General features: G+C 50.2%; 10 protein-coding genes across 10 annotated transcripts; 6 read left to right on the top strand and 4 right to left on the bottom strand.

Annotated features, from left to right (window-relative positions):
* Positions 1 to 840: 840 nt before the first annotated feature.
* On the top strand, positions 841 to 2544 carry M406DRAFT_52448 (uncharacterized protein; the record flags this gene model as incomplete). The annotated part of the gene is made up of 3 exons (XM_040924476.1): positions 841 to 905; positions 1010 to 1598; positions 1993 to 2544. The coding sequence occupies 3 exons, from the start codon at positions 841 to 843 to the stop codon at positions 2542 to 2544; spliced, it is 1206 nt and encodes a 401-aa protein (XP_040780335.1).
* A 210-nt stretch (positions 2545 to 2754) lies between these two features.
* Positions 2755 to 4104, bottom strand: M406DRAFT_337596 (uncharacterized protein; the record flags this gene model as incomplete). Its single annotated transcript, XM_040921272.1, has 2 exons — positions 2755 to 3009; positions 3082 to 4104. The coding sequence occupies 2 exons, from the start codon at positions 4102 to 4104 to the stop codon at positions 2755 to 2757; spliced, it is 1278 nt and encodes a 425-aa protein (XP_040780334.1).
* Positions 4105 to 5276: 1172 nt separating this feature from the next.
* On the top strand, positions 5277 to 6383 carry M406DRAFT_52603 (uncharacterized protein; the record flags this gene model as incomplete). The annotated part of the gene is made up of 2 exons (XM_040924483.1): positions 5277 to 5489; positions 5559 to 6383. 2 exons carry the CDS (start codon positions 5277 to 5279, stop codon positions 6381 to 6383), a joined length of 1038 nt encoding a protein of 345 aa, XP_040780333.1.
* A 456-nt stretch (positions 6384 to 6839) lies between these two features.
* On the top strand, positions 6840 to 7955 carry M406DRAFT_65645 (uncharacterized protein; the record flags this gene model as incomplete). The annotated part of the gene is made up of 2 exons (XM_040924942.1): positions 6840 to 7598; positions 7629 to 7955. The coding sequence occupies 2 exons, from the start codon at positions 6840 to 6842 to the stop codon at positions 7953 to 7955; spliced, it is 1086 nt and encodes a 361-aa protein (XP_040780332.1).
* Positions 7956 to 9405: 1450 nt separating this feature from the next.
* M406DRAFT_65644 (uncharacterized protein) lies at positions 9406 to 10698 on the top strand (the record flags this gene model as incomplete). Its single annotated transcript, XM_040924941.1, has 4 exons — positions 9406 to 9472; positions 9518 to 9777; positions 9848 to 10339; positions 10402 to 10698. 4 exons carry the CDS (start codon positions 9406 to 9408, stop codon positions 10696 to 10698), a joined length of 1116 nt encoding a protein of 371 aa, XP_040780331.1.
* Positions 10699 to 11528: 830 nt separating this feature from the next.
* M406DRAFT_52507 (family 8 glycosyltransferase) lies at positions 11529 to 12572 on the bottom strand (the record flags this gene model as incomplete). Its single annotated transcript, XM_040924481.1, has 2 exons — positions 11529 to 11685; positions 11764 to 12572. The coding sequence occupies 2 exons, from the start codon at positions 12570 to 12572 to the stop codon at positions 11529 to 11531; spliced, it is 966 nt and encodes a 321-aa protein (XP_040780330.1).
* Positions 12573 to 13015: 443 nt separating this feature from the next.
* Positions 13016 to 16638, bottom strand: M406DRAFT_287505 (phosphoribosyl transferase domain protein; the record flags this gene model as incomplete). Its single annotated transcript, XM_040918742.1, has 1 exon — positions 13016 to 16638. The coding sequence occupies one exon, from the start codon at positions 16636 to 16638 to the stop codon at positions 13096 to 13098; it is 3543 nt and encodes a 1180-aa protein (XP_040780329.1). The 3' UTR covers positions 13016 to 13095.
* A 1292-nt stretch (positions 16639 to 17930) lies between these two features.
* Positions 17931 to 18558, top strand: M406DRAFT_65641 (uncharacterized protein; the record flags this gene model as incomplete). The annotated part of the gene is made up of 2 exons (XM_040924940.1): positions 17931 to 18173; positions 18256 to 18558. 2 exons carry the CDS (start codon positions 17931 to 17933, stop codon positions 18556 to 18558), a joined length of 546 nt encoding a protein of 181 aa, XP_040780328.1.
* A 1579-nt stretch (positions 18559 to 20137) lies between these two features.
* M406DRAFT_75846 (uncharacterized protein) lies at positions 20138 to 23487 on the top strand (the record flags this gene model as incomplete). Its single annotated transcript, XM_040925908.1, has 4 exons — positions 20138 to 20329; positions 20549 to 20556; positions 20761 to 21477; positions 21555 to 23487. The coding sequence occupies 4 exons, from the start codon at positions 20138 to 20140 to the stop codon at positions 23485 to 23487; spliced, it is 2850 nt and encodes a 949-aa protein (XP_040780327.1).
* A 458-nt stretch (positions 23488 to 23945) lies between these two features.
* M406DRAFT_327741 (uncharacterized protein) lies at positions 23946 to 24908 on the bottom strand (the record flags this gene model as incomplete). Its single annotated transcript, XM_040920247.1, has 5 exons — positions 23946 to 24063; positions 24141 to 24252; positions 24313 to 24366; positions 24464 to 24759; positions 24856 to 24908. 5 exons carry the CDS (start codon positions 24906 to 24908, stop codon positions 23946 to 23948), a joined length of 633 nt encoding a protein of 210 aa, XP_040780326.1.
* Between the last annotated feature and the right edge of the window lie 2747 nt (positions 24909 to 27655).

Here is a 27655-nt window from a genome sequence, read left to right as displayed (position 1 = left end):
GCTCTGACGTGATATGTACTAGGAGCGCAACTCGTCTTAGAAGGCTGTTGATGTCTCAGTCTCCAGCTGCAAGAAAGCTCCATAATTCTTCGGCAAGCGGCTTTGACTCCACTGGGGTCCATGCGCTAAATCCCACGGCGTATCGGTCCTCCGCTGTTCCGAATCATCCCTTACAGCAGGCGGCTCTAAGTCAGATGTGGTGCTGACTCCCACGGCTTATCAATCAACGACAGCGGATCATCCCTTTTCTCCGCAATGAGAAAGAAGAAATAAGCAGTAAGAGAACAAAAGACGGACTTGGGAAACGCCCTCTACTGGAATTTAGCGGCGACTAGTGCCATACTTTCGCCGATTGTTAGCAGCTCTCCTCAGCCGGACCTACGCTCACTGTCTCATGCAATTTGTTTCTATTTTTGAACGAAGTCCAAGATGGCTTCTCTTTACTGAAAATTTAGCACAACTTGGGCGTTTGGAGTGCTTCAATTCAGTGTACTCTGAAATAAACCATGGCTCATCAGTTGTCTCTGCACAGATGCACTTTGAATACTGGCGGGAAGGCAAATGGGCACTCTCATAATAACTCATCAGTGAGAGATGAGGAAGAAGAGATCGACCACCGACACACATGGAACTCGGAGGAACAGGCTCAAATTTCAAGTGACGCCACGCTTTCAACCCGTGATAAGGTTATTGAGGACGGTGCCAATGTTGGACGTTCTGGACCTGCCAATGGATCTCAGCCGCCGGGGGATGCTGGTCTAAGCGCTTGGTATATTGGTATGTACAACTTCTCGGGTGATCAGACTTACTGAGGAAGTACCTTTTACGATCTCTAGCAGGATGTTTATTATTGCTAACGGTGTTCCGCCAGTGGCTGCTGCTCATCTCGTCATGATGAATACCTGGTATGTAGAACTGCATATACTAGGTTTGATCAAGCACCTCAACCTTCACCCATAGTTCGCCCGGAAAGGTGCGGGGCCACAAGAAGCTGACATGTCTTATTTAGGGGAGTTATCAATTCCTTTGGCGTCTTCCAGACATACTATGCCACGGCTCTCCTTCTGCCCCCTTCTACGATCTCCTGGATTGGCTCCATCCAAATCTTTCTTCTCTTTTTTATCGGCACCTTTACTGGTCGTCTTACGGATGCAGGCTACTTCCGACCAACCTTTGTCACAGGCACCGTTGTTTTCATGATTGGTACCTTTACTACCTCTGTTTACAAGGCCTACTGGCAAGTCTTTCTCGCCCAGGGCGTATGCATAGGCATAGGCGCCGGCTGCCTTTTCTGTCCCACTGTCGCCATCTTATCGATATGGTTCAGCAAGAACCGTGGTCTGGCACTCGGCATCGCAACCGCAGGTAGCGCGACGGGGGGTTTGGTCTTCCCTGCTATGGCTCGACAACTGATTCCCAGTATCGGGTTTCCTTGGACAATCCGCGCTATGGGTTTCGTGCAACTTGTTACACTGATAGTAGCAAACCTGACACTGAAAGAAAGCTCCAAAGGTCCGCTGCGAAAACCTGGAGCTCTCGTTGAGTGGACGGCATTCACAGAGTTAGACTATACTTTCTACGCAATGGGGGGTTTCATAGTAAGTATACCCAGCCTCTACACCTCACCTCAATGGAATATGACGGTAGCACAAATGGGTTTCTTCTCTTCGCTGCCGCTTCATTTGGTTTTCAGGTCTCTATAATTGCTATGTCAAGCCTGTTGTACTGTGGCGTGATGCTTATTATTTCTTCCATATTCTCCTCTTATGTTTTGTGACACCAGGAGCTTCTGCTACTCGCTCTCGCTGGTGCCCTCTGCAACCTCAATTAACATACCCCCGTATTTTGTACAACGCGTATCGATTCTTGAACCATCAGGTGCTCCTATCAACCGCAGCATCATGAAGTTACACATTCCCAAGGCACATCCCCGAATTTCTAAGCTTTTGCACAATTTATGGCCCATTTACTGACATCTTCAATGTTACAAAGTTCTACTTAGGAGTTTACTTCGCCTTTTACTACCTCGCGTCCTTCTCCCGCGACATCATCGGTCTCACCTACACAGATTCACTCAACCTACTACTGATTCTGAACGGCATCGGATACATCGGCCGCATAGTACCAAATTTTTTGGCAGACCGCTATGGTTGCCTCAATGTATTTATCCTCATCCTTCTCGCATCGACTATTTGTGCGGCATGCTGGACAGCTGTGTCTACACAGCCAGGTCTTTATGCCTGGACCTCGTGCTACGGTATCATTGCTGCTGGAGTGCAGTCACTCTTTCCCGCAGCGCTTAGTAGTTTGACGACAGACTTGAGTAGAGCTGGCGTACGCATGGGCATGGTGTTTACTATTGTGAGCTTCGCTACTTTGACAGGGAATCCTATCGCAGGAGCGATCATTAGTGCCTCCGGTGGGAAGTATTACGGTGCTCAGGTCTACGCGGCGTCTTGTTTCCTGGTTGGTGGTGGATTTCTGGTCGCGGCGCGAACGGTGAAGTCCCGGAAGATTGGACGTGGGCTTTGGGTCAAAGTGTAGACAGTTCTCAACGCGAGAACGCTGAGTTCCGTTTGAAGCTCTCGGGCCAAACGTAAAAAGAGAATATGACATCATTAGGCGCATGAAATCGTAGACATCGGGCATTGAATTGAAAAAATATCCACAAGAAATCGAAATATGTTTACTCCCTCTTGACCTTGAATTTCAACATTCTAATAATTGTCCTCAACTTGGGTGAAGATGTTCCCATTAGTCAAGCTTCATCTTGATCCCGTTGTTGGGCAGTTTTGTCCTCAATAAAGCACCAGGAAGCTGCCTCAGATCTTCACCATTGTTCCACCTAGGGCTCCAGTAGCTCTGAGCCACGTTCATGTACAGGTAGCCATCCTCAGCGACGTAGAGTGGATCAACCCACAAGAGCCTCGGGTCACGGATGAGTGTGTGGACCTTAAGGTCTTGAGGATCGTAGTAGTAGATGGCATTGCTTTCCGGCATGCTCATATACTTTGAACGGATTAGTATACCGAGACTATTCAGAAGACCACAAATAATCTGCGCGTGACTTAAAGTACTCACAATAAGCCCGTTAGAATCACCCTCCGAGCCGTTAGATACCCCTCCTTTTTGCCCCACCGTAGAAATATTATTCTTGGCTGCTTGCTCGGCCCAGTCGACGTCGTCACGGACTCGCAGGTTCGCGGCGGGAATTGAATATAGCCATTGGCCTGTGAGCGTGGTGAAATATAGTGTGTCCAGGTCAACCGACAGTGACACGCCGTTGTTTCCTTCCTTGTTGTGGATGAATGGCAAGTCGCCCTCTGGCCGCTGGTAAAACGCCTGTCCGTTGTATGATGGTAGATTGTTGTCCTGTCGTAAAACGTTCACATCTCCATCCAGCCGCCGCCAGCACGTACCCGTGCTGAGGTCTAGTGTGATGAAGCCTGGTCGGCCCTCGCTGCTCGAATCAACTAGATAGGCGACACCGCGGCCACCTGATGCGACTGAGGTACGCAGGTCAAACCGAACGTCGTTGAGATAGCTGTCTGGGTAGACACAGCTTACAGGAAAAGTGTATGTCTCATATACTGTATCGTTTGTGAGGCTGATTGCAACGAGCTTAGGACCGCCAGGCTGGCCATAGACCATGGTGAGGGAACCGCTGGCGTCCTTGATGGTTGGCCGGCCTGTGTCCAGGACCCAAAGAGTCTCTGGGCGAGTGGCGGTTGCCGAGGTGATGTACAAGGCTTGCACACTGAGCAGTGCTGAGGCATTGGCAACTCCAAATGGCATCCCATTGATGGTTGTGTTAACCTCGGATACCGGGATGCTATAATTCTCTGATGGGTAGGCCTCCTCGGCAGTCTGGTTGCTGACTTGGCCGAGAGTGAAGGCAGATGTACCGCCTCCACGAACGTAGCACGTAAAAATGCGGCCAGTCGATGAGACAGCTACGCCGGTTGGCCATTGGCTATAGTAGTAGTGAATCTCCTCGATCTCGGGTCCGTACGTTCCGTTGTCTGTCCGGAGGATAGTGTCGAGTGCTGAGGCAAAACATCTCATTGACAGCACAGCAGCTGTAGAGAGAACAGAAAGTCTCATGGTGGCAGCTTGTCGACCGATAATAGGGAGTCTAATGTTCGATTATAGTGGCAAGACATGCAAACGTATGGTCGAAAGCGGGAGACAGAGATCTGATGTGACAGAGGGCCTCATGGGGACCCAGTGAAAGTCTCGGATGGCGATGATACTACATATACTCTATTGGCTAGAAGCTCTGCATTAATCTTGCAGTGAGAAATGATGCATGAGCTGACAATCAAAAGCTCGGCCATATTTCCCTGCCTAGGAATAAGACAACCTTCGTAATCGCTAGGAACATCCCCGTGTGCTGCTTCGCCTGGTTCCCAGCTTTTTTTATAGTAGTCAGGCGGAGCGAGGAAATCATAATGTTGAACCGGCTATCCCCGCTCGGCTCTTGACTTTCGAGGGATGTTGCGGGTTATATTAATAATAGTTTGACTCCCTTCTTCGGACATGAAATTTCGGAATGTCGCAATAGACTGATGCTCTTTGACCTGGAGTTCCTGTTATTCAGCAGTTCTCCGGCGATGTGTAAGCATGTAACAGAAAGGGCTGACTCGCGAGGAGGCTCGAGGACCCTCACTGGATCAGGGGCCATTACGGCTGAGACGCAAGTTCATATAATTAAGCTTCCGCAATTACTTTCCTACAGTCGTAAGATTACATGCAGTAATATGGAGAATCAGAATTGGACAAGCTTATCATTGATTCGAGGCAACGTAGAAAGCCCACTCTCTGGGTCCTGGCTCAGGCTGGGGTGCAAATCCATGTTTGGCAGCGTAGTCTTGCTTGTCTGGCGAACACGATAGCAGTCGTACGACTCATGCGGTGACATGGAGAATGGGATTTGACGAGCTATCACTTGTGGGCATTCAGGTAGTTGACTCGGCTTTACGGTATTTCCCGAGGTGTCGCTGCTTGATTCAATCATGTCTGTCCATGTTGACGCAACACCTCCGAGATAACGACGCCGTGAACACCTTTCGATATCTCCTTTTCCGGACGCCGAGTTAGAGGCGGATATTTGAATGAAAGAAACAACTTTCCAAGGCCAGAGCAACATGAGTTGTCGGTAATAGCTATATATCTGATTCACCCTGTGCTCCTGCTTGTCTAAGTTACCTGTTGCCTTTTCAGTTGCCTGTTCAATTACACTTGATAAACTTACAAACGGACCTGCTCTATTCAAAATGCGTCAATCTACTCTCTTTTCAGTTTTAGGATCTGCAGCTGTTGGTGTTTCTGAGATCACCGATGGTACATGGAAAACCCTGTCGCCAATTCCATACAACGTTCGCCAAGAGCATTTTGTCATTGCTCATGGCAACGATACCTTCTACATCATGGGAGGCATTGTCCCAACTGACCCCTCGGTGCCCAATGTTACCACCACAGTGAACATTGTCCAGTCGGTGAGTGATCTGATGTCAAAGTGGACTCGGGCCAATATTAAATCTTGGTGCTTCCAACAGTATGATATTCCAACCGACACTTGGTCCAACAAGAGCGATCTACCTCTAGCCCTCAACCACCTCAATGTCGGTCTTGTCGGGGGAAAGTTCTACTCCATCGGCGGCCTACAAGTTTTCCCGGATGCATGGGAGGGTATTGGCAATATCTTCGTATATGATCTGGAGGCAGACACGTGGTCCAACCTGACTACCACTCTCCCGGAAAATACCTTTCGCGGAGCTTGCGTGACTGCCGTCCAGGATGACGAGATCATCTGGATGGCTGGCGGCGTCAAGATTCTGGTCCCGGGCGTGGGAGGCTACCAGCTCTCGACCAGTAACGTGACAGCGTACAATGTCACGTCTGACACGTTCTTGGATCTGCCCGAGGCAGCGGCGAATCTGCCTGAGGCTCGCGACCACTCTGTCGGAGGCATCATTAACAACAAATTCTGGCTCTCGGGCGGTCGAATCGACGGCCAACCCAACATGCGCAACACGACGTTCTTTTTGGACCTCGACAACCTCGAGCAAGGGTGGGTCACCACCGATGCGCCGCTGCCAACTGCGCGTGCCGGCTCGTTCTTCGCCATTCAGGATGAGCTCATCTACACGTTTGGCGGCGAGGTTAACTACAACAGCAGCAACGGCCTGGGCGTCTGGGACGAGGTAGAGGTCTTGAACACAACATCCCTGACGTGGACCTCACTGTCGCCAATGAATGTCCCGCGGCATGGAGTAAACGGAGTTAACATCAACGGAGTGATCTACTTCCCAGGAGGCGGCTTGCATAATAACGCATGGCCAACAAACTATACTGATTCCTATACTCTGCCGGGTTTCTGAGAACGAAAAGGGGCTATGGGTCGAGTCTGAGTACGGCTCGGATCAGATAGCTTTCAACTTTACGAACAGATAGTCGATTAGTAGATAGGTTTCGGGTTAGTTCCGAGCCATCCTTGACCAGGAATGCAACACATGTTTGGTATTGCCTGCAGAAGTTCTTAAAACCTTGGATGTTACCAAGCTTTTCTTATCGTCAATAAGCCATGACAGCAACAGTGGGTATCTATCGAGTGGCAAAAAAGGCTCTTCTGCTTGGCCCGCCTTGTGAGTGCCCGTCGGGGTCGGGATCGAACCATGGCACGTTCCTGACAAAAAAGAGCGCACTCAGTAATACGTCATTGCACTAAACCTAGGCAAGGATTTGGCCACCCCCTTTCTTTTTTCCATCCCTTTCCTTTTTTTTTTTTTTTTTTTTTTTTTCTTTATTTAGTTATTTTTCAATCATCTTCATTCAAGATGGGTGCTATGGCCCATTCGACGCCTAAAAAGAATAAACTTCAAGGAGCCTGTGAATTCAACGATGCACATGGTATCCCATACTTTAAATCTGACGCATTTCGGCATTTCGGCTTTAGCAAGTCATCCGGCTGGGCTGCCCTCCGTGAGCCTGAGCAAAGAAATGGACGAACATTTCATTCGACATACTCCGAGACTAGAGGAAGGCGTCGATTGATAGATAATCAACGTCTTGCTCAGCTTGAAAGATTCCTTGAATCTGATGGCTTTGATGCTCGTATAACTTCCTGGGAAGCAATGCCAGCAGCAGCTGGCCTTGATATCGAGGTTTCTGGCCGTACAGTACATCGAATGCTTGGTACTCGAAGCTGGCGTTTCTGTATAGCTTGTTCGAAGACCTGGATCTCGCCACAGTTAAAAGAAACAAGAGAAAAATACTGCCGTGGCTTGCTTGAGAAATATAGCACTGATCCAATACACTGGAGGCATTTCCGCTTTACCGATAAGACTCACTTCGGATATGGCCCTCAAAGCAAGATCTATATCTGCCGGCGCCCCTGGGAAAGAACATGTGCAGATTGCCTTGTTGAAAATCAGCAGCCAGAGAAAGAAATGGATCAAAAACAGAATCGATTGCATGCCTGGACAGCAGTTGGCTATGATAGCTTCAAGGATGGTCTTCACTGGTATAATATTCCATCGAATCAGAATGGCAAGATGAACTTACAAGTTTATTGCAATAAGATTCTTCAACCAGTTGTTAGCGAATGGATTCAGCGAGGAGATTAGTTTGTATTAGAAGAAGATAACGATTCAGGGCATGGCGGTACGCGAGGAAATAATATTGTACGCAAGTGGAAGGAGGAAAATAGCATTGTAAGCCTTTTCAATTGTCCTCAATCGCCAGATCTCATCGCAAGCCCTATTGAAAGGGCTTTTCAAGGGCCGAAAATGTATGTACGGAAACAGCCACATTGGGATGATGATACATTAAGGCTTTCAGCCCAGGAAGGCTTTGATGCTTTATCTGTTTCTACTGTAAATAGCTGGATTGATGCAATTCCTCAGATTTTGCAAGATTGCGTCGATAATGATGGTGGAATTACTGGGCATTGAGGATAAATGAAAAATGTCTGTTGTTGAGTGCGCTCTTTTTTGTCAGGAACGTGCATGGTTACTTCGTGTTATGCTCATTACACTTAGTCTCAAGGCTTTCAAGCATACTATTGGCCCCACGCTCCGCCTCGGGTGCGGGTATAACCGCTTCCCGCGTAGGCTTACCATTGATAGAATAAGGTTGACCGGTGAGAACCGAACAGGTGGGGTCCGGCGTTCAGGGTCCAGGGGTCCAACTCGGTTTAAGACTCGTATCGCCTATTTGCCCCTCTGTTTGTCATCATTAGCAGCCCGCAAGCACAAGTCAATACAGTACCTAGTAAGCGGAACAATCTACAAATTGACTCATAATCCCAGTCAGTCGGCCACGGCGGTCCCCGTCATGGCATTCTCCGTCGTGGTGTTCTCCGTCGCGGCGTTCTCCGTGAGGTGTTCTCCCATCTCGATTGGCGGCTGCCCGAAATCTACGCGTGACAGCACAACACAGCGGACGATAACGACTCCATACCCTCCATCTCAGCAGTATATTTCAGGGCAGAACCCCTTTTTTGGGAGGGGAGGGGGGGAAGCGTCTCTCGCTGAAGCCACGTCATGTTCGTCTATCGAAGAGTTCTATAGTGCGCGGGCAAATTGGGTCAGATCAACGCCCCTAAAGTAGAAAGCACGCTACCCGAAGGTTTGCAAGGAACGGCATCGCGTCAGTCAACGACAGAATAGAAGGGCCAGGCGACGCAAGCCTGGAAATAGCAGCAAAGAAGGTCGCGCTATCATTGGAGCTTCTTCACAGATGGGAGCGGCTCCTATGCAAGCTGGCCCTCTTGGCCCAGACACCGCCTTTTCGTAACCAGTTGGCGTACGTAAGTATTCTTGGAGACGTTTCGCGGCCAATTTTCTAGGATTAATGAAACCTAAGCTAGCTATACTGCTACTCTTCGACCACATTTCGGGTGTCCTCGCCTTGTCCATCCACACCGTTTGGGCCGGGTCGACCAAAAGTGGGAGCTGAGGTAGGATGAAGCGCAACCTACCATAGCAGAGTCAGTATGGCAAATTTCATGGCGCAATGGATGCTCCCTGACTCTGTGCATGTTAGTAGGATGAAAAAATAATTTTGTTGACTCTCAGAGAGCCAATCCATCCTGTAATTTCCGCCAGGAATGACGCCCCTCCTGGTGCTCATGCGGCACATCGGAATTGATCAGAATCACTCCGTGGGCTGCATTATCCGTCTTTTGGATAGCTACGAGATATTGCTCGGACGTAACATTGGGATTTGGCAACGAAGCAACAGAGCACAGCATGAGCAATCAACGAAGCTTAAAAGGGCGGCGCCCTACTCGACAATGTGTTTTGTGACCTGCCTTTGTACTTTCATCCCTTGCCTTTTGGGATACCTCCTCGATTAGCACTCTCTTTGCTCATTTCCAGAACATTCTTTGCCAGCGGTATCATGATGAAGGTTTCTGCTGTCTTTTTCTCCCTGGCCCTCGCCGCCACAGAAGGTGCATCGGTGCCCAGTCCTAGGGAACTGACATCACCTGCTGAGCTGGCCGCACGAGCAGCAGCATCTGATACACGGCCAACATTTTTTAATGGCTCTTGTAATGCTGATACGCTGACCATTCGTAAGGAGTGGCGAAATCTGAGCGACGACGAGAAGAAGGCCTTCTTGGATGCTGAGAACTACCTTATCAACACGGCTCCCGCCCAGACAGCATTGGATGGTGTTATTAGCCGCTTCAGCGACTTGCAAGGCCTACACCGCTTCAAGACTAACACGACTATCGATGGTGTATATGTTCAGGATATCATCCACAACGTGGTATGTGCTCACGGATAAACGCGTCTCTTCGCTTTCACGGGTGCTTTGATGAGCTGACGGCGCCGTGCAGGGCCAATTCCTGCCCTGGCACCGCTATTTTCTGCACACCCACGAGGTTATGCTTCGAACTCAGGCCAATTACACTGGTCCCATCCCTTGGTGGGATGAGGAGCTCGATGCCAATGCTGGTGACCTGTTTCGATCCAACATGTGGAGCGCGGATGCTTTCGGCACCAACGGCGTTGTCGATCTAGATGACTGCGTGATCGACGGCGCGTTTGCCAACATGACTGAGCACATCGGTCCTGGGCTGGATGATACTGAGTACTGTTTTACTCGAAGCTGGACGTCCGATTATATCCAATGGATGACGACGGCCAATATCGAGACGTGCACCCAGCACAACGACTACTATACCTTCATGAACTGCATGGTCGAGTTTACCACAAGTCCACATGTTGCTGGACATAACTCGAGTGGTGGGATTGTAAGTACTTGGTCATATCCGACTGTATACTCTCCTTCACCCGACCAGTCACACTTCTACTGGGCGTTAGCTTTTGTTCGGCGTGATGTGGATGAGATTAATGCGTCGCTAATTTGCTTTGGTGTTTCCAATCACAGATGGCGGATATCATGGCATCTCCTGGTGACCCAGTCTTCTTTCTGCACCACGGTCACATCGACCGTATGTGGTGGAATTGGCAGACAGCCAATGCTTCGTCTCGGCTGTTTGATATGTCTGGAAACGCTTTCAATTACACTTATCTTGAGGAGCATGGCACCACTCTGCCCAGTGGCATAAACCCCAACACGACCCTCAACTATACTCTGAACGTCGCGAACATTCTACCGGACATTCCTATTGAGCAAGTTATGAACGCTCAGGGTGGTCTTCTTTGCTACGAGTATGACTATTAGGTTGCGTTCATGTTTAACCGGGCAAGGAAGAAATTTCCATACATTGTTTTGTTGGGATATATTATCTTAAATTGGTGGCAAGGTCGCCCTCTATAAACCCATCTGCTAGTATGGCATTATATGAAGTTGTTTTTGTAAAATTTCGTCTTTATTCTTTAGTTGAGAGATATAGGAAGGCGAAGCATGGACTGCAACTTTTATTGCAATGATATTACATCTCTTCTTGTCCTGGGGTGTTGTCGTTACAAAATCGAAACTCTGCTCGGCGGGTCTTCTGCTTACTAATACGTGTGTTGTTGTCGTGGTCAGTGCACGAGCAGTCCGCTAGTGCTAGCATCTGTCAAGCAGCCGGGAAAAGCGGGGCCCGATTGGGGCGTCGGAAGAGAGGAGCCTTGACCGTTAGCAGATGGGGAAAGCTCCAACAGGTAATAAATATGAAATTATATGACCAGCTTTCGAGTATGTATATACTGAATAGTGATACATCAATTTCTGTTGGATTTGGGGCCTCTATGTATTCAACATCTGATAATGAATATATATACGACCTAACTCCATAATTCTAAACCTGGATTACGAAAGCGTCAGTTTGACTGATATTAGCTCAATTTATTCTTCCGCGTGACCGCTTTTGTGACCTTCAGGTTGGATGGGTCATAACACCACATTATACGAAACAAAAACAAACAAAAGTTAAAGTAGTAGCTTTATAATCTATTGCACCCTCTCTTCTATATTCTTCTTTCATGATTGAAAACCCCGAATGGTCTTCTTTTCCTGCATTCTCATATCTAGGAACTGAGCTCCGACGCCGGCTTCATATCAGTAAATCATTCACTGACATTCTTCTCGATAAGTTCCGTCCATAGTTCCATTAATAGATTGCTTCGTGTCGAGGCTTGCAAGGAACGATAGGCTTCCCACCACCACGAGTGAGTAACGAAGTCGGCCGACGACGGCGGCGGTGGACCTGATAGCCATGGTTTACTGCGAGATTGGAATTGGTATTAGTAGCGCAAATACGAAAGGAGGAACTGCCTCAGTAAGTGAGCTTTTTCGACTCACTCGATAATATAATGCACATTCTTCACCTCTTCATCTACCCACATCTCCGATTGACAGTATCTCAACGGCTTGAGTGCGTTGTAAGTCCAAGGTAGAATATGCCATCTCCCTTTGTGCAAGTCCGCTAAGAAGTCCTGGTCAGGAAAACGGTAATCATTCACGCCTGCATCTGTGCTGATCTTATGCACTATCATCTCCATCACTTGCGCGTCCGGCGTCAGCACAACCAAGCCCGAGTTTAGCAGATTGTGCGTCTCAGGCGCACTGGTACCAAGCCGGGTCGTATTGTTGGTCACGTTGAGCGTGTTCCTAGTTTGCAATCGAAAGCCGCAATTCTCCGGGATCCAGTTAGCTGGGTAGGTGCCCATTTTTCTAGGGTTGCATGTGCATGCGAATGTAGCCGCAATCTTCTTTGCCTCCCAGAACGTCTCGGGTAGGTCAAATAATTCGTCCATATTGCGACGCACGAGCATGTCGCTATCGACGAGCACAACCTTGTCGTACTCTGTCAGGTCGAATGCCCGTAGTTTTGTCCACACTTCGGAGAAGTGCGCATAAGCTAGAACGCTTTCTCCATTGTGTGTTGGCGGCGCATAGATTGGTGATACATCACGGATGATGCATCCCATTTGTTCAATTGCCGTCCGTCCACGCTGGGAAAGCTTCGGCGTCACCATAACGACTAGCGGGTATGCCGAAGCATAATCCGAGCGCAACAGAGAGTGTGAAAATACGGCCAGCCCAGGAAGGAGTGATTCGGCAGTGATGAGCGTAGCGAAACACGCTCGTTGGATCGATGTAGCTACCATTGTATATATATGTGTGATGTTTGTATGAGCTAGCGAACGATTATAGATAGGGTATGGTGAGTAGACAAGTGCTAACAATAGTGGAAGAATTCAAATCTCTTCAACTACTCGTGGGCTTGGTTAAATATTATAAATTATTCAATCTGGATTTTACAAAACTGGTTAATTACGCGAAACAATAGACCCAAACGCCACGTCGCTAGAGCTAGTTTTCAGCTACTCGGAAACTCTGGCTACTGGTAATAAGCCCTGCAGTCATCCGAAGATCTGCAAGCCTTAAAACTCCACTGGCGTTTGTAAGCTCAGCTAGCGAGCGCTTAGAGCGGAAGAGAGCGCTCAAGGGGATAGTGGAAGTTCCGGCCTCAATGCGACAAGCGTTGCAGTAATCCGAAGGTAGTTGAGAAGACTAACGAGTTGGTCTGCATAATTACGACCCCATGATTGTGAAATAGACACTACAATAATTCCAAGATTCTACACAACCTTCTATTTCTCGCGTTTCATTAATCATCCCCGTATCAGCTTATGCACCACCCAAGACTACAAGGCTTTGAATATGAACTTGGCCAAACCCTTGTCGGCGCAACAGTTTCCGACCTCTATGAGCAGGAAACTCGGCAACAACCATAACAGTAACATCTTCAGCACTAATACCAGCTTCATCAACCAATAACTGCAGCACTGCACAGAGCGTCTTCCCCGTAGCAAGCACATCATCTATCACCACCACTGAAGAATCTTTGGATATCAAATCCCGATTCATTTCTATCCGCTTCTCGCTTGAGTCGTTCGAGGCCCAAGACGAGATATGCGATGCGGACTTGATGACAGATACGGTCGGTGGTGGGAGCTTGCCAGCTTCGCGAATCAACGCCAGCGGTATGTCAACCCTCGCAGCTAGCGCCGATGCATAGACAAAACCGCCGGCTTCGCAACAAGCAATTACATCAACTTTTGTCCAATCCCTAAGGAAGTGACTCTGAAGAAGACTCGTGCACGTTGCCAGCCCACCTGGCTGCTGAGCGATGTCGAGTACGTGGCGGAACATGATGCCCGGGCGTGGAAAGTCAGGTACCGGGCGCATCATATCAGCCAGCCGCTGCAGGTCCTCGTTCAAGAACGGAAGCAGGTAGTGTTCGGCAAAACTCTTTGCTGCCTTATCCCCGGTAGTGTCATTGTCGAAGATGAGACTGCTGCTGGTGGGAGAGCAGTCTAAGGCTGTGACGTCCAACCTTCCCTCTTTGCTGTCCTTGTGGTCCGTGCCATCAACACTTTTGCCGTTCTTATCTTCGCTGAGCTGGCCTTCATGGCGAGCACGCTGCGTCTCGTGGCTAGCTTGAACCCGAACCTCAAGCATTTTGCTGTCTGGCACTAGGTGCGACAAGGCTGCGACCGGTGCCTCGTCTCTCATCCCAGTGACGAGCAGCACGTCCACGTTCAAGGCGGCAGCGTCATGCACCACACTGAGAAAATGTTCCTCTGGCAGCCCGGGTCGTTGAAGCACTTGGTCTTGGAAGAATTCCGTCAACGCGGGGCGGTGTTGTTCTTTGTAGGCACGGTCCCCAAGCAGGCGATTCAGGTCAGCACCGGTAGTTGCCGCATATTCTCGCTTAGTTGCATCGCTGATACTGATAGCGCATGCTGTCAAGGCCCTGTTATTATGAGTGCACAAGGTCGTGAACACCGAAACCCAGACTTCGGCGCAGTAGTCCTTGCCGGCGCAGCTCTCGCCCGTGACAAGAATGATGAGCTTCGGTTCCATAGGAGCTTTCGGGAGCGGACAAGCATGTGCCAGTACATTGAATGGGTCCGATACCTGTTTGAGACGAGCCAGACGCGGCCGGTTCGATCCAAAAGCCTTGACAGCCAGCGCGGTATCTCTGGGGTCGGGTCCTAAGTCAGCTCCGTAAACACCGCTACTCAGGGGTAACAAGTCCATGGCGACGTTGTAAACCCATCGCACGGCGCTTCGAGCGACTTCAGTCGCATCTTGGTCACGGGGCCAGACACCAGTGATGACGCAGGCAAAGTCCCAGTCTCGACAGCCGAAAGCAGTCGCATCGGCCGCCACGTCTGTTATAGCTCCGCCGCCTTGCAAGAGATGGAGGTAGCAGAGCGGCGGTGGGCGCGTCTCCATAGCTGCAATTAAATTGTTGGTGACCGTCGCTCCTCCAATGTGCTTCAAGAATACACATCGCTTGAACGAAGAGGTCTTGCCGCTGCCATGCCCGCCGTGCATCCCTGACATGTACAGCTCGGTATCAAACAAGCCGACGCTGTCTACAACCTTGGTATTGTCTTCCGGCCTCAGCACCGTACCTACTACAGATGCAGGTACTTCTGAGAGGGGCTCCGTCGTCGAAGACTCATACATGGTCACGCCAAGCTGCAGCTTTCCGGCGCCGTCCTGGTATAGATACGCATCTGCAGAACAGTTTCGTGGCAGCTTCCTAGCGACGAGTTCATCGAAATTGCTGAGTTTGACGCGCGCCGCCTGGCTGTCGCTCAACGAGACAATCCAGTTCCGAACAGAGTATTTTGGAGCCGCGTAAGACTTGAAGATAACGCTGATGACGATGCCAAAGTTGGTTCCTCCACCTTTTATTCCCCAGAGCTGGTCATGTTCATTTTCCGGGCGCACCGCACCAGCTGGCCGGAATTGGCTTGGTACACGACCGATGTACAAGACCTGACCAGAGGCCGCGCTGACCATCACAGCGCCGACGACAGCGTCACATGAGAGCCCATGCTTCCTAGCCAGGTGGCCAATGCCGCCTTGTAACCACAGCCCCGCTCCCACGCTTGGGCGGCCCCCCAGGGGCACTATGACGCCTGCCGCCATGGTTTTACGGACGATATCACCAGTGTTGCAGCCGGCCCCAGCGACAACCAACTTGTCGGAAGCGGAGCCGGAAGAGGAACTGAATTTGGCTTCATCGTCCGCGACCGGGTGGAGATGTATTTGGTCAAATGCGGCCATGTCGATCGAGACTACATTTGGTAAGACACAGTGGCTGCTGTGACCCCCGCCGAGGACGGTAAGGCTAGCCTTATACTTCAAAGCCCATCGCACGCATTTCTGGACGTGTAGAATCTCTGTCGGCCGAACAATCGACGCGGGGCGGTGGAGGCGAGCTTCCCGGTTCTTGATTGTCTTGTCTTGGATCGACACCAACGGCACCTGTGCCGTCAGCTCCCCCAACATGGTTGCACCTCTGGTAAAGGTCGCCATAACATCGGGAGAGCTGAACACAAGATGGTCTGGGTGGTCTTCGTCACGACGACCCAAGGCACGGCACACCTCACGCCACTCAGCTCGGACTCTCTTGTCCATGTCGATATCAAGCATGATGAATCCTGCAATGAAAGGAGCAAAGCAGTCCAGCACCTCCTCGTTATCTGTCACCCGAGTGACTCCGATAGGGTAGCAGGTCGTTTGATGGCACACTAAGCCGTCGAGGTGTAAGCTTCCGTCTCGATGGAAAACTACTACCATTCCGCCTTGTAGCCGGTCGTCAAGCATCTCCAGCGCCCGTTCAATAAAGCTGCGCTTTGGTTCCATTCCGTACATGCTGTGGCAAAATAGGATGATGTCAAACTTCTCATCATCACGACTGGTGCCGGTCCCGCTGCTTGTGAAGTCGCTGTCGAGGTTGAAGGAGGTTTGGTAGATGCCGGGCGGGCTCTCCAGGCAGGGCAGAGGGGACTCCGTCTCCGAGGAAGGACAAACCCATTTTTCCAATCTTGTAGCAAACAAGCCACGAGGCTCAACTGCAGAGTATCTCCTAATTCCCCTTCTCAGAGGAGCAGAAAGATACCCAAGTACGCTTTTAGGGCCGGGTCCGATTTCCAGCACTGAAATATGGCGGCGCGAGTCGACAAGAGAAGCTAATAGCTGGGATAATTGAGGGATGATGAAGTCTTGATAAGTCATCCATCCCAAGTCTTGCAGTAAGATATCGAAGCCAGCGCTGTATTGTGCGTCGGACAATGGTTGTGTGGAGGGCAACTTTGCTGCTGTACATTTCTGTCTGAGAGCTTGCTTTAGAGTGCCGAGAGTAGCCATGTCAGCTTGGCATGAAGTTGTTTTGTGTGAGTGAATGAGTATTTGCTTTTTTGCTTTGAATACTAGTGGCAATGTATTACCAGTGCAAAGGGAAAGTTTAACGAAAGTAAATGATATTCTTAGTTAATATATAGTCACCACCTAATTGCTGTAATGTCATATGGGAATGAAAGATCGGTGTTTATTTGTGATTGAGCTCAATGCGATTTGTTTCCGCAGTACCCGAAGCTGCAAGAGCCCTGCAAGAGGCCCTCCAATCCTTGTCATGTTACCTTGAAGACTAAAGCACGAAGTTCTAATAGGTATCCTATTACTTCAAGGCGAGTTGAGGCTACGAAGTGTGACAAATACTCGCCTAATTCCCAGTTTGGCCGAAAATACCGCGGACGGCCTCTCGCATGGTCATCTGAAGATCATTCCCGTCCTCACTAAAAGCGTGGTAGCGCCCGAGGTGCCCAATGGGAAAGTAGAAAAGATGGGCGTGCATTTGTTTCAAATGGCCTCCTGCATAGACTATTTAGTTTGAATCCCGCATTGTCAAAGCGGAAGAGCTATGCATGTATTGTGGAAATCACTGCGGACGGCCTCCTGCATTGAGTGTTGCTTCCATTTCGCCGAGGGCGATGCTGAAGGCGAGTGAGTTGGTTCATGATATCATACGCACTGAAGTTTTAATCCTCATATTGGGAACAGAAGCACTATGGACGCGTTGTTAAAGTGGCTCAACCCAAAATCCGGGTCGTTGGGGCATTCAAGTCGGACCGATCCAGATTCTATTTTCTTTCTGTCTGCAGCGATTGCTGATTTCATCTCATTCCCGCCATAACAATGACTTCCAAAGATGACGGCGACCTCTCCAAGAAGAGAATTCACGACATTGCTAGAGTCTCTTCCTTGCTCAGCGACAATTTGACACGGGAGGATCGTGAGATTCACCAGAACAGCAAGACATACACGAATGTTGACGGAGTTGGACTACCTATGAATACTTCAAAGCTAGGTGAATTCACAGCGTGCAAGAACTCTTTCTGCAAAACCACCGAAGATCCTCGAGAAAGGGTTGTCGTCTCCGAGAAAGACATCATAACGCGAGCGTCTGGTCCGGTAATCGATTTTGGGAGTTCCAGTCAATCTGGTGGGTTTTGTTCTCGTCTCCCCGTCTTTCCGGGAACCACCATGACCTGATTCGGGTAGGGCGTAAAATTTCTAGCTGACGTCTGAGCTCTGTAACCACAGAACTTGAAGAACGCCGAGAAGAGAGTGAGGAACAGGCAGCCGTGCGGCTGGAGAAGATGCAAGGTGCTGTGCGAACTCTATTGGAGTGCATCGGCGAGAAGGCTGATCGTGAGGGCTTGCTTAATACGCCTTCACGGTATGCCAAGGCACTGCTGTTCCTTACTGAAGGCTATCAAGTCAATGTACAAGACATTGTCAACGATGCACTCTTCTCCGAGGCGCGCGACGAGATGGTCGTTGTGAAAAACATTGACATCTCCAGTCTCTGCGAGCACCATCTCTTGCCCTTTACCGGAAAGGTACGTACTTTCATTTCTTTCAAATGCCTAGTATAGACGAAATCCTGGGAGACGCCGGCTAAATTTCGATATGCGTTTCCAGATGCATATTGGCTATATCCCTTCTGGCACAGTCATCGGCCTCTCCAAGCTTCCACGGATCGCCGAAATGTTCTCCCGTCGCCTGCAGATCCAAGAGCGTCTCACCAGGGAGATTGCCTGTGCCATCATGGAAATACTGAAGCCTCAGGGGGTCGCTGTCATCATGGAGTCCACCCACCTGTGTATGGCAATGCGCGGCGTTGAAAAGACCAGTGCTTCGACATTGACACGTTGCATGCTGGGATGTTTTGACCGCAGTAGCAAGACACGAGATGACTTCTTCAAGCTCGTTGATATGAGCTGATAGAGTGCGGCTTTATCGCATTTGGTATACACGTAGTATACTTTGCCATGGAGGGACAGTGGAGTAGTCTCAGTGGTGTTTCGAAACCTTCTGCGTTTTGTGGTGATGCATGAGATGTCCTTTCCCGTCGTTAACACTCCAAATAAACAAGTCAATCCACACTCAATGCATTCAATAGACTGGGCTCATCATTGTCCAGGTTGTGCTAGGTTAATTGGTGATATCCTAAGCATCTCTGTTCTAGTGTGAGTCTTTGGAGCTTATCAATACAGTTTCATCACTCCCCTCCGCTTCTCCCCCAATGAAGTTGGCGATAGCTTTAGCTTGTCTTTCAAGCAGTAACCCATTGTGGCGGTAGCCTAGCTGATACCTTGAGACCGTAGGAATCTCCTGAAACGTTACCCCCTACATTGGGCGTGAAGACTTCTTTATATCAGTTCCTTGGAGTCATTGTATGAGAACTTGTTAAACATATAAATACGTGTTGTGGAATTGTGGTGTACTGCGCGGCCGTTTTGCTTAATCTTGATAAAACTAGCGGTTATCGTTAGCCAATCTTTATTCGGATTGAGGCTATTAAAAGATGTATCAAGTGAATATTTATGTTGACAAATCAATAACTATGCACCATACTATTTCTAATGAGAATGAATGTGAGTTTATATATCCGGCTCGTCCATCGTGTTTCGGTTGATATCTCCTCTAGGCTTATAGCTGCTCGCGAAAGCCCAGAGGTGCTCACCGGGCTTCAGCCAGTAGCCCTACCCCTGGTTACATAAGTATGGTGCAGGATGCTGGATCGAACACCGGCCTCCATTGGATATTGTTGCTCGTGACCTGTTTTGTACCGTACGTTTTGAGAAGGAAATGAGGACTAATGAAATCCGAGTCCGAAGACCGTTATGGATTCGCTCTTCCACATAGATCACAGAGCTCTGGATATGATTCTCACAGTTCACCATATGGGCAACACATGTTCGTAGAATAAAATGTTTTTTTCTTCCATTACTTATACCAAATGCTTTTTTGCACTTGCGCTCGTCATGAACGAGTCTCTCTCAGAACATCAGGATCTATCTACCAACTTGGAACCTTTTCTTGTTAAACGAATTTATTGTCGGCCTGAATGTTGCAAGTAATTATGGCGTGTACTGGCAGTCCAGGTAGCAGAATCTAAATAGAAGAGTAGATGGCGCTAGTCTGCACCGGGCTAGCGTAATTCCTACCTACCGCTATTAGCCAGTCAGAGGTTGATTAGAACCCACTGGTTCCATAGTAAATGCGACTCCTCGAAGCTCCGCTTTATTTGCCGATTTATTACGCGTCCTGTAGATATGCTGGGAGTTTGTTATCCGGAATGTGGAGGAAATGCTGCACAGAAATCTCGAGATCCAATTTAATATGTACTATTTTGATCGTGCTAACTCCAGATTTCGCCTAATCTGCCGATACCTTGGCTGGAAATCCCATTGTAATGTCTGGTAGGGTCTTGCTCAGTCCCTTGATTCGAATTGGCTAGAAATCAGAGGCCGGTAATACCATAGTACTATGTACAGATACTCCATGGAGTAAGGGCACGATGAAGCGAGTGATCGGCCCGCCGCCGTTGGGCCCCATTCATAAGATTATTGCGAGAACAGAAACAAGCTGCCCAAAGATTAACCGGTGGAGGCCTGGATTTGCGACCTCGATAGGAATTGGGATTTTTGCACCTTTGCTTCCGCTCATAAGTGGGGCATGGTTGGAGAGTGGAGTCCACATCCAACATAAGGTATGACCTGTACGCGCAATCCGAAGAGGCTTGTATTGACGTCGTCATGCAGTCGACGACTTGCCGCGTCCCGAGAAAGAAATGTGTCGCGTGACCTGTGCGAACCCCAACTAGCATTTGCTCAGAGCATAATCCTTCCACTCGAATATCCCTGCTTCGCCTTCGGACGGTTCCCCTTGCCTACGTACTGCCTGCATAGCCTTGCCTTTCCTTTCGTAGTCGTGTGAGTACGTGTGTGCTTTCCTAGGGTATGATGGCGACATAGAGGGAGGGTCGCTCTCAAGATCCATATCCAGCCTCGGATCATCTTGCAGACCATTCTTTTTCTCGACTAATTTCCTTCCTCCCTTTTATTCTTTTGATTTGCATCACAAAAGTCATGATAGAGCCAACCCTCTAAGTCTTTGAAACGGCATATCCTGAATATGCAGATGGCAACTTCGCTCGCGAACAGTCCGTAAGACCAGCAAATCCTTTCAGATGGCACCAGAACACCAACGGTTATCGGAGGAGAGCGGTGTAACTTCCACACCATTGTTGCAAAACTTTGACTCGGATGAGTCGTTCCGCCAACATCGCCACTCCTGGTCAGAGAACGAGATCAACCCTCACAATCCTGATTACCACCGGCAAACCTCGAATGAAAAGCTGAATGGGCCGTATCTCGATGGAGACACATCCATCATAATAACGGACTCGATGGGGCAAGTGGGCCTTGCATCAAGGGAGGAAGAACAACGGTCGAACCTCTACTCGGCTTTGGTCTTGTCAAGATGGCGGACGCTGCGTTTTGCTCTGCGGCCATGTGTGCTCTTGGTGCTGTTTGTGCTTTCGGCTGTTCAATTCATCTGGATCGTCATGTCAGATCCGTCCTGGACAGTATTCGGTCAAACCATCACACCAGCACGTCCTGAAGCCAACCTCACAGATACGATAGCAGTGCCTCCAGGGACAAGCTTCTTGAAGAACGGCGATCTATCTAGAATCACGAAAGACAACCAGCGACCCCGTCGACCGATGCCCATAAACTCTCATCTGGAGTTCTTGCGAGATAAAGGGAAATATCTGGAGGCCTGGGTTGCCCGAGGGGAAGTTCTGGATGGCATGGACTTGGGAGAACACGACCATATTGATGGGCTTTGGTCTTGGTAAGCTTGACTGCTCTACGTCTTCTAAGAGATCTAGGCTTCTCTCTCCCATTCTCGCGTATGCTAACACATTTTAGGGTAAATGGTAGTGACCCACGCCATGCAGCAGCTCGCCGATTCTTCTCGGATGACCCATCTACACCAAAATTATTCTCCGAATCCGACACAGCCGCAAGGTTTCGGGACAACGATGAATTGCGGTATAGTCTCCGAAGCGCTACAGCGGGTTTGGGAGGCTATCTTAGGACAATACATCTCATGTCGACCGACTTTTGGCCCAGCGGTCTCCCAAGCTACCAAGAACACACCGAGCAGCTTCAACGCTTGTCCGAGGGTATCAATGTCACTGCAAACACGGTCCTCCATGGGCAGAGTGATGCATTTCATATTGAAAATGGTATGGTCAGATATGGCCAAATCCCACAGTGGCTCCATGTGGACCACCCCGACGTGAGGCTGGGCGACCGGGCTCGAGTCATCGAAGACGAAGCTCCTGCCTTTCGGATGCATCACGACTGGAATCTCTTCTCGGAATTACGGAACGTCGATCCAGACACTCAGGAATTGCCCGATGACCTGAGCCAGAGAGAGATGCTCCAGTACAAGCTCGACATTCTGCCGACATTCAACAGCGGGGCGATGGAGGCGTCCTTAGGCACCAGTGTCACCGACCTAGCCGAAGCCTTCTTCTACAGCAACGATGACTTTTTCTTTGGAAGTAACCTAACCACCGCCGATTTCTCGTCCCCATTGTACGGGCCCGTTTACCACATTGATCATACTCTTCCCCTACTGGCTCAAGAAGCTCCTGAAGATGGACTTGCAGAGCACGCTAGCCTTTCGTACTCCACGTGGCTGTTGGGAGAGCGGTTCGGCCATCGTGACAGGTACTATATTAAACATGTTCAGAAGACGCAATTACGACCTCTGATCATGGAAGCTCAGCTGATGTGGGGAGACGAGTTTGGACGGACTGCCCATCAGCGCTTCCGGGGCTCGGGAAAATCAGTCAACACTCACTTGCTGTCGTACAACTTCAACATCGAGAGACACCGCGAGGCGTTGCTGTGGTCGTATTTTGTCGCGAGGCTAGACAAAGATGGCGACGGCTGGTACAGTGACGAGGAGCTCTCAGATGCTTGGACTGACCTCGGCTTTGGCGCCAACAAGAAAATATGGGATCAGGAGCCTGGAGCTGTGCCCCTGCCTTCTAGGGACACCGTTCTAGACGTCAACGTCAACAGGAATCTCGAAAAGGCTCAGTTCTCGACCCCAGGAAAGACTCAACTTCTCACATCTAGTCACGATGGGTACTCTTTGGTCATTCTTGGGTCTATGGAACACGATGCGCTACCGGCGGACAAGGTCTGGCCCGAGTACCACAAGCATGCTGCTATTATCGACTGGGCCACGTGTTGGGACGCTGCAATCGGCCATCAGCCCATAATGCTCTTCAAGCACATGGCTTTTGGAAAACCCCGCTGCGGAGACTACCTCATCACCCTACTAGTCGCTCGAAGCGGCCTGAGAGGCCTTTCCGCATTTCTTCCCGCCGCGGACACCACCTTCTCGCGTGTTTCAAACCTGGTCGACAAGTCAGAGACCACACCTCATCTACCACTCGATGACCGCTGGCAAGACGCTGACTTTTCCCTGGGTGCTGTGGCTCGTCACACGGGCTGGTCTGGCCTTTCTCGCCGCGTGTTCGCCATGCTTCTCATTCAGCGCTACTCTTACTCCATCGGTTACTCTCCCGAAAGTTTTCAAATGATAAAGGGGGCAAGTTCCGCCAAGGAATCTCTGGGAAAGCTGGAGAAGGGTGGTGGCCGTGATGGATACGCATTCATGTGTATCAATGATGACATGACCGGGACACAGAAGAACATCGACCAGACGGTGCAAATGATTCAAGCTTGGATGGAAAAAACTTGGCCTGTGGAGCAGTTCAAGTTGCCGTATGAACGAGCGCCGCATGTGGACGTTACGGATGAGACAGCTGTGGAGGCATAGATTTTCCGTCGTTTTCCTTGGTTTGGACTTGTGATACCCAAAGACATAGTTGCTAGTTGCTGCTGCCAAACGATTCTTCTTTTATTTTATATCCTCGGCCATTCTCTACAGCCCTTCTTTTGTTTGCAGCATGTACTGTACTGGCACTCAAATCTCATTTCATTCGCACATGGCTTATGCGAATACGTTTACCTAGAGAGGGAGATCAAGATGCACCGTCTCTAAAGGTCTCGGACAAAATACAACACGAAAGCACAAAGCACACCCTCGGTGAGGATGAAAATAATACGGTCCCTATTGCTTCAACAAATCTTATGCTACACGTGAATATGCATCGTGCTGCATTAAGTAATCGCCTTCAACACCTTTGTTGTCCCTTCCTCCAATATCATCCCTATTAGAAAGCTTGTCTGCCTACTTCAGTGCCCAGCTTGTTTTCATATCACTTATGAGCCTCCCTAGACAAACTCTGCTGTATCACAGCCAGGGACCACGAGCGTCGGCCGCCTTCCATTATCACTCAGCTCTTTTACCGGGCCAGCAATCTCAGAGGGTAGCTTCACTACCGTATCGACGCTGGAGGAGAGAACACAGAATTTAGCTGACGTTGACACGCATGAAGAAGAGGAAGTCGAAATGAGGAGACTACTTACTGGTTCTCCTTGCTCCCCCAGTCCCACCAGCCCACGACTGCACCCGTATGCGTAAATTTGAAATGATCACTTGGCTCGACCTCATCATCATCGCCAACCCTGACATTCACGTCTGGCCAACCCACTTGAAAAGAGTATCCTATGCTAGGGTCCTCGACCGCTCGCCACCTACCTGTCCAGAAGCGGTAGAAGCCGCAATCTGCGATCATGATCGGCGGGGCCCCGCCTGGCACGAGCCTCGTCTGTGTAGTTCGCCGTAAGCAGACAGGCATCTCTTTGCCCCCAAGTCCAATATCGAATACGCTGGAGTCATGGGCATTGACATGGTCTTCGCTCTCTTCTGCTCTCTTCGTTGTAGAAACTGTCCATGAGCCCCTCCAGCACGCCCGCTTCGACGCGTTCCAGGTCGCCAGCGGCATTCTCGTGCAGCAGCACCAAACACCCCAGAGCTAGGCAGCTACCCCATGGCGACCAGCTGCAGAGGAGAGGCCGGCTATCACCATCGTCGGCGGAGCGGGTGACGGTGAATTGGATTCGGTACGGCATTGTAAGGCATAGCTCGGCGCCGTGGTCAGGCATGTAAGCCTCTAGCTCTAACAAGAGCCTGGGCGCGGCTGGACTGCAATGGTGAAAGGGGGACGGGCGTTAGCATGGGTAAGTTCTCAAGTCAGCGTCGCTGTGAAAGGTGGGTACGAAATGTTACATGACATCCTACTCCGACATGCGCACAAAGGCGAGGTATTTGGGATCCAGCATGACAGCACACATTTTGTTTTGTTTTCCCTCGCCAGAGTCTCCCGTGGCTTCCCCCGTTATGGGATGGGCTGTGTGTATGATAGCATCCTTTTCAAGAAGCTTCACGAGGAGGGCGCGCAGAATATTTAAGTCCTCAAAACAGGCATCTATACCAGGCATTCGCACAAGGCTGAATGCTGTCTAACAAACACGTCGTCGAGCTCACCTTCTGAGTCACGCCGACCATGGGCTACAAGCTTCCATCAACCCGAGATCATTGCGCGGAGTTGGGTCAGGCCAGGTCGCCGGAATATACCTGTCTCGAGCTGAAAGTGAATCATTTCGGGAGCGTCCAGACGCGATAATAAGACCAACAACCGAGAAATAGCCTACAAAAGCGCGTTGGGTGGTACAAGATCTCTGCTGCTACGAGATTGATCACATACTGCAGTCGATCCAGCTGGGGCAGCAGCGCAAGAGTGGCCATTTGACGTGCTTCCAGTTACTTCTGCAGCAAGAAAGGGTCAAGATCTACCTGCTATACGCGTCCAACACAGGTGGGAATAGTTATGTCTGCAATAAAGCTGCATAGATTCTATCTATCAATTGTAACCTCGAATAGATCTACATATTATCATCATCGCTCTCACTCCAACGATCAAGATGCTCGTCGCTATTCTCATGCGTCGACTCGCTCGGGTCCCGACAGCAAGCACCGCAGAACAAAATCCCGGTGCTCTCCGACACAGCCACTGTCTTGTCGAAGAGCTCAAAAGGTTTGCAGCGATAGCGTGGCTCAATCTGTAGCATGCTGTCCACCCACTCGAGAGCACGATTCGCCTCGGGAGGCTGTTGGCTCCTCAGGGAGTCGGCCCAGGCGGTGATATGGCCGGGCGCAGCGTTGTCATGGAAGCTCGTGCTATCGGAACGGCTCTTGAGGAAAGCTCTCATCTCAGCGACGGCTTTGCCCTTGAGCACGGTGCACATCTCGAGGAAAACGCAGCCGAGGGACCAGACATCGGCCGACTCATTCTTGGGCCCGCCGCGCGCGACCTCGGGGGCGGCGTACATCCAGGATCGATCAAGATCTGCGGTGGTCGTCGCCCGCGTCAGCCCTTCCCAGCTGCGGGCGATGCCAAAGTCGGCGACGAGAACGTGGCTGTTATCCTTGACCAGGATGTTCTGGGGCTTGATGTCTTGGTGGACCACCTTCTGGCTATGCAGAAAGTCCAACGTACCCGCCAGGCAGCCGAAGAAGCTCTGCAGAATAGAGAGCTTGTCCCTGTCGGCCAGAGCCAAGGAATAGTACTTGTCCAGATTGCATTCAGCCACTGGGCTTATGATTAAGGCGAAGTACCGGGGATCAGAGTAACTGCCGACCTTTCCAGGCAGGGAGATGTGTCAGTAGTTTGGTCCAACGCATTAATAGCCTGGGTGTCGAGTTGAGACAGAAGAGTGTGAGCAAACAAACATACCATGTCTATGCAGTGCTTGTGGCTCAGTGTTTTCAGAATCTTGACCTCATTGAGAAAAGTTTTCACGTCTTTCTTGTTGATGGTGGATCTCTTGAACCGCTTGCGAGCGTACTCTCTGTAGCTTAGTGTGCTCACAACCTTGTCCACAAAGCCGTGAGCACCAGTTCCCAGAACGGCGACGACCTTGAAAGGTAAGGGCTCTCCATGCGAGAAGTGCGCATGCCTGCGGTACGACTTATTGTCGTCGAGCTTCGAGCCTCTCTCAAGCTCAAGCGCCTTGGAGAAGACAGCCTCCTGGGCCTGGAGGAACTTGGCCCTGTGCGGCTGCTTGAGTACTTTCGGGAGTGTATTTTCTGAGAATGGAAACCATATATCTGTCATGTCATACTTTAGAAAGGCGTCGACCAGCTCCACCTGGTCTATGAGACGTAGCACAGTGTATATCCTCGGCACCTTGCTCCAGCTCTGGTGGTCTGTATTCCGCAGATACGAGACAATCCCCTCGAACTCGGCATCGGTGTACCTGGATTTTGCATCCCAGCCAGACTCAGGAAAAAGTTGGTCGAAACCCCTGGGCGCGTTGGATTGGGATGGCGTGGCAGCGTCGGGCCTGGGCGGCTGGGGCGTTCCAGTACTCGGTGTCGACTCCCGGCTCGGTGGGACTTCGCTAAGTGTGATCAGCTCCACAGAGATGGACATCAGTGAGCGCAGCTTGACCTGATACTCTTGAATCTCCGCCTCCTCATTTTTCTCTACCCATTGCGCGAGGGCGTCGACCGACTGGAGCAAGGACCAGATCTTGGGCGTCTGTGTGGTCGCGAGCAGCTTCTCCCGCAGTTCCCCGGCATGGGATCGAATCCTGGTTATTTCTCCCGCCCTCAATTCCTCACTCTTCAGGCCCCGGTCCAGCTCGTCAAGCGCCTGGTGACATGCGCGATAGTCGGCGAGACTTACTGTCTCATTTTCATCTACCCAACTGCGGAACTTGTCCAATGACTGGAGCAAGGTCATCATTCTTCTTGTCTGGAAATCAGGAGGCTGAAACTCGCCCAGAGATGCGATGCGCAAGTCAACGGCGCAACGCTCCGCTGCTCTTGCCTCCTCCGTGGCATCATCCTCTTGGTAGGACTCGGCTTGTAACAATAGGGATTCCATGACTTCTTTGCTTCTGGGCAGCACCCTCTGCCACGCTGCTCGGCTGGTTGACTTGCCCTTCACGGTGGCGGTGACCATCACCCTTTGGTGGTTGTCGATGTCGACTTTGATCTCTATCATAGTCTCCACATTGGCCTCACTCCAGCTAAG

This window comes from Cryphonectria parasitica (assembly GCF_011745365.1).
Source record: "Cryphonectria parasitica EP155 unplaced genomic scaffold M406scaffold_2, whole genome shotgun sequence".
Classification (NCBI taxonomy): domain Eukaryota; kingdom Fungi; phylum Ascomycota; class Sordariomycetes; order Diaporthales; family Cryphonectriaceae; genus Cryphonectria; species Cryphonectria parasitica.
The sequence above is the reverse complement of the archived record's forward strand: the minus strand, read 5'-3'. Positions and strand labels throughout refer to the sequence as shown.